The sequence below is a fragment of the Cornus florida genome, unplaced genomic scaffold (assembly GCF_030987335.1).
Source record: "Cornus florida cultivar Cherokee Brave unplaced genomic scaffold, ASM3098733v1 CherokeeBrave_3.0.0_Hap2_Chr06, whole genome shotgun sequence".
Classification (NCBI taxonomy): domain Eukaryota; kingdom Viridiplantae; phylum Streptophyta; class Magnoliopsida; order Cornales; family Cornaceae; genus Cornus; species Cornus florida.
This window is the reverse complement of record NW_026775576.1, coordinates 62,458,374-62,466,957: the sequence shown is the minus strand read 5'-3', so window position 1 is coordinate 62,466,957 and position 8,584 is coordinate 62,458,374. Positions and strand designations below refer to the sequence as shown.

At 33.4% G+C, this 8,584-nt stretch overlaps 1 protein-coding gene across 1 annotated transcript; it reads right to left on the bottom strand.

Annotated features, from left to right (window-relative positions):
* Positions 1-613: 613 nt before the first annotated feature.
* LOC132311698 (large ribosomal subunit protein eL14z-like) lies at positions 614-8,125 on the bottom strand. The gene is made up of 5 exons (XM_059809740.1): positions 8,046-8,125; positions 7,671-7,772; positions 1,651-1,780; positions 1,435-1,547; positions 614-824 (listed from the first exon to the last, which is right to left on the bottom strand). Exons 1-5 carry the CDS (start codon positions 8,046-8,048, stop codon positions 768-770), a joined length of 405 nt encoding a protein of 134 aa, XP_059665723.1. The 5' UTR covers positions 8,049-8,125; the 3' UTR covers positions 614-767.
* Between the last annotated feature and the right edge of the window lie 459 nt (positions 8,126-8,584).

Below are 8,584 nucleotides of genomic sequence, written 5' to 3'. Positions count from 1 at the left end.
GTCTTTCCTCTTTGTTTCAATCAAAACATTAATTATGAACTAGTTTGACAAAACGAAATCAACAAAGACAATATATACGGAGTATATATATAGATAGAGACAATAAACACTGATCCAATGAGATCGACTCTGAGATTAACCTTAAGCTGAGATTAGTCTATGGATGAAATTTTGGATGATCCTTGATACGGGTTTCGTCATATTCTTGGAAATTGAAAACCCATTAACAGGCATGCAGAGAAATTATATGTATATGTTACGATTTTCGCCTTGGTTACATGAAGTTTCAGTGATCAAATAGCATAAATTAACTGCCGTTAAGGTTAGAGAAATTAGTTGCTTCTTTATGTCGAACCTACGATTATTTGTGTCAACTAATCAAGGAGAGTTCTATGCAATTTGCTGGGGCCATGTAAAAATTTCTCGGCAAAATGCCCCTAAAATTTCCAGTTATAACTGATTATTTTTATAAAATACCTTTTGCGTAACCATTTTAGGTAAGCTTTATACTGCTAGGTAAGCCATCAATTGCAGGCCACTCATGTACCCAAGCAAGAACAAGCTATAATTTTGTCAAAAGAAATGTAGTGCAAGATTTACTTGAAAACCCATAGACAAAGCAAAATTATTCATCTGATAAAACACTAGAGGAAACCCAACTACAGGTTTCACCAGTAAATGGTTTTAGTAATTATATGAAAATACAGGGAAGACTTTGGTGCAAGAAACAATCAAAATCTCAAACAGGCGTTCCTAAGTTGTGAGGCTCAAGCTGCACTCTGCTTTTTCAGGTTTGCAAGCTCTTTCCTGATTGTTCCAGCCCTCTGCAAATTCAAGAATGATGATAAGAACAAGGACTGAAATGAACATCAACACTGGCGGTTCTCATAAAAGATGCAAGCAATATAATAATTCAATCATTGCTGTTTCCTCCAAATACAAAGGAATAATTGACATTTCATACAGGGTTTCAGTGTTTTGCCCCGAACAATGCAGAACACTGAAACCTTGATTGGGCATGATTGGGTAAAATACCGAGCAGCAGACCATGCTGTAAATTCACATATTTTTGGGGACCTGATCTTGCCAGTGTTTTGTCTGATCATGCCAAGTGGTTAAGACCAATGCAGATGCGAAAAAAGTATCTAGCCAAGCTTTGAGAAGGCCTCGACCAACTGAAAGATGTCAAGAAGCAACTTCCGAATACAAAAAGTCCACATCACAAACCCTACTGACCTTACTCAGTTTTGTCATGTGTATTGGTAAGAACCACATATGAGTTTGGGCCAAGATCAGCAATATAGGACTAAATTCAAAGTTATGCAAGTAAATTATAAATATACGACTAAATTCAAATTATGCAGGTAAATTATCCGGAACTTATACGTGAAACTGCAATGGCGACAACTATTGAGGGGGAAAAAAAATGCCTACCTTGATCTTTGCCAACATAAGCTTGAACCTGTCAAAGTCATTGAGTGAGGCCCTTCTCTTCTGCACAATCAGCTTCCTGCCCCAGGAGCTGTTATCCCACTTGTTCTTGACATCTACCAACATAGAATACGAAGTCTGTTAGTGGTGCTCACAATATTACAACAGGCGAGGAAAGACATCCGAATTTCAAGCCAAGCAAGCTATGCTGGCCCTTACCTGCAGCCTCCATGGCAGCAATAAGAGTCTTCTTCTTGGGGCCCCTTTTGATGTCAATCTTGATATCTGTAAGTGACAGTCTTTTGAAATTCATTTGAGTTCTCACCATATCAGGGGCATCAACCAAAGCCTGCCAAGTATATAGGGTTTCAAAGGTAAAATTGATAAACATTTAATTGAATCTGAAGCTCTATTCCAATAACGGTGAATAAGCACAGATGGCAAGTGCCCAGCCCGTTACACTATCCAATAGGGGCGCTTATAAGGTTATTTATTACCGTGTATTATATTACAAATTCCTAACTTTTTAAGAAGAAGAAAAATAACTAATTTTAAGTCCCTATATAATTTACGGACAGGAAAAATTCAGAAGTGATTTTTTTCCCCCCCCTTTTTATAAGTAATATTTCATTGAAAAGCACTCAAAAGGGGAGTGTTTTCAATTCCAACCAAAAGTCATAACCCCAAGCCATCCACCAAAAACAATAAAAGCTCCATAGATTTGTCTTTTGTATATAGCTTGAGGGTATAGCTTTTGGCTTTTCTTTTGTAATTGGCTGAATCACCCTTTTGAATGATTTCAAATCCAGAAATGAATTGTAACAACCAAATGCTCATGCAATTCGAAACTTGCAAAGTTAGCCCTCCTAACTCAGAATCAGCACATGCTCATATTCATGCTAACAATGAAAAAAATATTGCCCCAACAATACAGAGATATTTAGATAAAGAAAATGTGATACCACCTTAATGAGTATTCAAAGAGCACACAATAATATATACGCATGTGAAAATAACAATCCGAAGATAGCAATGCCATTGCAGTATTGCTCAATAACTGCCCCAGCTTAAAAGCAAAAAATAACTTCTACCAAGTGATTATAACAGAGCAATGGGTGGGGGCTCAGGCTAGAGACTTCTGGAGGGTGAACCCTCTTTGCGTTTGGTGGAGTCTTTGGAAAGAGCGGAACAGAAGATCTTTTGATGGGAAGGAGTCCTCTATTGGAGAGCTGAAATTTTCTATTATTTGTACCCTTTTTTGTTGGGGTTGGGGGAGGGATTATTCTTCTTTAGAGGACATTGTGGACTTTTTGGGTTCTTTGAGTTCATAGATTCTTTTTGTGTATATCTCGGGACGCGTTCCCCTTTTGAACGCTTTCTAATACATTTTACTTATCAAAAAAAAAAAAAAAAAAAGATTATACAATCAAAACATCTGACCAGTACTAAGTCGTATCGATTCCAAAAAATAGGCAATAATTTATTAACGTACTTCCTTCTTAAAGTCAAGGAAAAAAAAGTGTGGAATAATATAAAATCCACACTTTCCTTTTTAATTTATTAAAGAACTTCCCACGACAATTCAGTTTCCTTTTCAATTTATTAATAGTAATGGCATATAAAGTTAAAGAACTCACAAAAAATGGTTATGCAGGTAACATTCAACTAAGGCTTCCAAAAACATGACAAAAGCCTCAAAGACAAGAATACACTTTAGATCCACAAATCAATGGACCTAAACCTGTATTTTGACCAGAACTCACAGCCACATGGTGTAGCAATTTCAGTTGTTTATTGAAAAATTATAATTTCTTAGATTTAGCATTAGCATGAAGCATGAACACACAAATGGAATACTATTATGAGTTCCGACACTTGGATATGACAAAGTTAAAAATGGATAAGATATGTTTATATATACATATTACAACATATATACTCATATACACAAACAGACATGTATAAATACACACATACATACAATAAGCTCCTTGTATACGAAGGGAGATGTAACCTTTGATCAATTATCTTTGATTTTATTACTCACATATATTAAGCTCTAACCTATAAAAACCAAGGGCATGCCGCATTGGCATGGACCTGCAACCAAATTTGGCATAATTTCTCTTCATTATATCTAAATTCTTCTTCTCTAAATGACATTACAAATATTCGAACGCAATACTGAAAATTCAGCATCTCAATGTTCAGGACGTGTATGAGTTCCCAAAAGTATCATAGACGTATTGTGTAAAATCCTAAAATTTCGTACATTATTTTTTTTATTATTTAGTATTTGGTATTTTAACGTGATAGTTGAGATAATAGAGTTTTTTTTTAAAATTTAAAACTTTAAATAAGAGTCCTAGGTTATCTCGAATACAGTTATATTTATCCTTTATATTTTACATCGTATCGGTACGAGGATATTATTTTTCATAAAAAAAAAAAAGAAGAAAGAAATTACCGAGAGAGAAAGAGAGGAAGCGGGTTACTGATTTTTCGTTGGCAATCTGCAGTAGCCGGAAAAAGAGACGGTGACCAAAGGATCGGCTAGAGAGAAAGGTTTAACGATATTTAACAGGCAAGTTAATCTTGCATTGTACTCTTATATATATTTGTAACTTGCTTTGATAATCTGGAAAATCTAATTCATATGATTTTAATAAATGGTAGAAAAAGAAACTATTTTTAATGATTGTTAAGATTAGAATAGTATAAGTTGTGTAGGTTGTTATTTTGAATTTAATTGGGTATGATTAGGAGAATGATTTATTATTAAAGATTAAATAAAATTTATTTACAAAAAATTTTGATTATCGTTTCTGTTAAATTGTACAGATTGGTTATATTGTTGTTATATTAATTAATAAATTAATTTAAAGTTACATGTTGCTTTATATTATTCTCGTTGAAAATATTGGGATGATTATCATATATGAGTTGGTATTAAGTGCCATAAGTGGTACAGGAAAATAATTGAATGATTAGATTAGATAACTTATAGGTGTAATATACATACATATATATAAGTTTTTTTTTATATATGTGTAAAGCTCAGGTGTAATGGCTTATATCAGTGAGAGTAGAGAATGGGTACGGAACATGTTTGATGGCACTGTAGTAAATTTATGATTAGTTTGATCAGTGGTTTAGTTTGATGTGGAAACTAGATAATTATAATTATATTTATATATATATATAATGGATCAAAACTTTAGCTAAAACGTGATTGATGAGATGTGGAAGACCCATTTTTGGTGTCTACTGTGCAATTTAAATCTTATTTCTTTATTTAATTATTATTCTTTTAAAATTGATTTAAGTTAAAGGAAATTATGAAAAATAGTATTGTTATTTCAAAAATTGGGAAAAATTCCAGAATATTAGTTTTAAGTATAATGAACTTATTTGTGCTGAAATCCAGATTGTTAAATGACTGTTTGATGGTTTTACGAAATTAAAACATGAAAAGTATTATTTTTTTAGCACTAAAAGGGAGAGTACAGAAAAACTAATAAGAGCTAGATTTTGAAATTTTGCAAGGCATCATATATAATATTAGGCTATGTCCAGAATTTTTGTACTCTCAGTGTTGGGTCATTAAAGTTCTGTTTTTGAATTAAATATGTATTTTGGTGCTTTAATAATTAATTTGAATTATTAATTAATAATGCCTTTCATAATTCACCATATTTAATAATTAATGGATGAGTTTGGATTAATCGGAAGGGTAGTCAGGGACTGACCCTATGATGACTTTTTGATATGGTCAGGGACCTGCCTATTTGGGAGTGCACTACCCTTTTATTATGGCCATGGGTCTAATGAGCCCTTATTGTGTGGACGTGATCAGGGATCATCTGGGGAGTAGACGTACAATCCAGCCATACGTGTGTTTTCGGTAGTCAGGGACTATATGAATCACACCACTTTATTGGATGGGAGCCCGGGGCTCAGATGAGATATGCAAATTTACTTAAAATAAATGATGGTTATTTATTGAGTTTATAATTAACTAGAATATACCTTTAATTAATGAATTTATTGAGTTGTTTATATATATGGGAATACAAGGTAAGGTTAGCTTGCTGAACGATGATTGTGTTTAGCATTTCTTGTTGAGCTTGTGAGCTCACCCCATTATTACATTTCAGGTGCTCGTAGAGTAGGAACGTGATGGTGACACGTGACGGGAACGGATTTTAGCTCGTTACGCATTGATTTATTTTAGTTCGGTTTTCCTTTATTCTGATTATTGTAATAAAGTTAACGTTTTATGAAACTTTATTGAGTTGATTCAGTAGTCATAGATGTTTTGTTTTACTAGAGGGAATTGCACCTCTATTTATGGATTTGTATAAAATTTGTCAGACTCTCATGTTTGTTAAGTTGAATGACGGGATTCATTGTAGTTCTATTATGGAGGATGTATGTTGAGAATTGATGGAAGTTATACCTTAGTTTTTTTATGCAGGATAAGTAGTTCTTGTATTAAAATTTGGGGTGTGACATATTGACATTAGGGCTGCAAATGAATCGACCCGAGCCAAGCTTTGGCATGTTCAGGCTCAGCTTGTCTAGATTAGGGAGGTGTTTGGCGTCGGCTCGGGATCGGGTGAGCCAGGCGCACAGCTCGTCAGTTTCTCAGCAAGATTGGGCTTGGTTCGGCTCGAACCCGTTTGCCCAAACACATACAATCTCAGTCCTGCATGTATACATACATACACACACACACGCATATATCATACATAGATCAACAGATTCATACAAGTTCGGAGGAAATCAACAGATTCATATGTAAATAAACACATATTCACATGTATATATAAACAAATCCATGTATATAATTGTAGATATATTTTATATATGCATATCTGGAGGTTGGGGGTCATCCATCCTTCTCCTTCCATTTTCATTGCCATTGATCTCCATCTCCTCACAAATCATGGGGCTGAAGATGGAGATAGATCAATTACACCAGACAAAACGAGAGATGAGAGGTGGGGGATGGAGTGTGGTGAATTGGTGATATTAATATGAGAATGAGATAAGATTAGGGTAAGAGGTGGGGAATGAACGTGTAGATCTTTAGGGTTTCTAATTAAAAATATATATGGGCTTGTATGTTAGACTTGTGAAGAAAAGTATTGGACATTTTTTTATGGGATTCATATGTGGGATAAACTATAAAATTTTAATGGGCATCATTTATATAGGCTGATTATATATAAAATAAAACCTTTTGTTTGTTTACAAGCTTACCAAGCCGAACCTAACAGTGTTCATGCTCGGCTTGTTTACTAATTACATGTGTTGCAAAAAAAAAAAAAAAAATTAGACTTATAAAAAATGGATTTTTTGAAAGCTGACACATAACCACAAATATGTAAGGAATGCAGATATTATCTGTCATTCATAGATCATGCAATGATGCAAATAATAACTAGAAATTTTAGATATAAATTAATTAATTTAAGATACCGTTTGGTTCCACTCGTAAAAAGTAGTTATTTGCATCTTTAACAAAATTGCATTAAATTTTTTTTTTTTTCAGAAATAAAATAAAATAAAATAACTACCGTTTAATAAAAGTACAAACAGATATAGTATCTTAACAAACTGCTATACTGGAATGCCCAAATGACGAAACCCTGGCGAATTAGGATGATGATCAAAATTCACCACATGGGAATAAAGTTTTTAAGCAACACAACTAATAATTAGTACCTAAATGGTTATAATGCCATTAGAGTACCAAAAATAACTGTAATTCCATGACTCTTTTTTTTTTTTTTTTTTTTTTGTGCCCACCCCCCAGTGCATGTTTGTCATCTAATTCAAGTACACTTAAAAAATTTAAATAAATATTAAAAGGGTGTCATAGAATTGTCCAAAGGCTTGTTTTTAAGAGACACACTTCTTCTTCTGACCAAAATCAACTATTGCAGGACTTCCTTTTCTTCCACTATATTCAAATTTAGTCCATTTTTATTTTGAAGTAGTTTTTTTTCATGAAATGACAATACTAATTGTTAGTTAACATGATATATATTCATTCCAAGAATGAACATGTGCATTCGTTTTAGGTTACGGTTTGATATAAAGAATACATCATTTTAGTGCCACATATCCACAACTATTCTATTTTTTTGTATACAAAAACACAAAACAGAAATAATTAAAAATAGAGAAATAAATGTCAAAAAATGCACGTAATTAGATCATTAAACACAAACCCGATTCTGATCGATAACATCGACAATGACAACAAGCTTTCCATAATCTTTTCCATAATTCACGAGAGCAACTCTCCCAATCTCCACATATCTCTTGAAAGGCTACAAATAATAACATCAAATTAGAACCATCGAAAATAAAGCACACAAAACAATTACCAAACCAAACTGACTAATCAAACAGCCGCCCGTTTGGCTGCTGAGAAAATGCAGGAAGAAAAAGAAAACATTTGACATGGGGTTCAACACTTTTATTTCCATATCTTTTCTTTCACGGTTTTTCTCAGCAAACAAACAGCGAGCCACTGCAAAATTAAAAGCTCAGAAGCATAATGGGATTGTAGGTGTGAAGGTTATAAAATTAGGGTTTCTCACCATTGTGCTAAGATCTCAAGACGCAAAGAGTTCGAGCTGAGCCTCCAATGCAGCAAATTAGGGTTTCTCAAATGATTTATTCAACAAAAAATACGGTGGTCGGGTCTGGACTCTGGCCCATGTCTGTAAATGGGCCGAGTTTGGGTGGTAACAGAAGTAAATCAGGCCCGAACCTTGAAAACTGGTATGACCCAAATAAACTGAAGCCTGTTAGAAGTATATATATATATATATATATATATATTTTCAATGGGAAAGAAACATACTCTTGGCTTCACTCCCATACATTTTTTTGCCACATTCTAGCTCAAACCCTCACCTCTTCTGTTCTGTTTAGACCTATCAATTGATCGGATTCTGATCCAAATTCGATCTAATTATCCGAGTATGATTTGAGAAAAAAATTTGATAATCCGATAATGATTCAAATCCGATAATTCATTACCTTAACAAATTGGATATGAATTGTAAGTAATCCAATCTGATAATAATTCAATCCTATTCACACACACACATATATATATATCTATATTAATTAT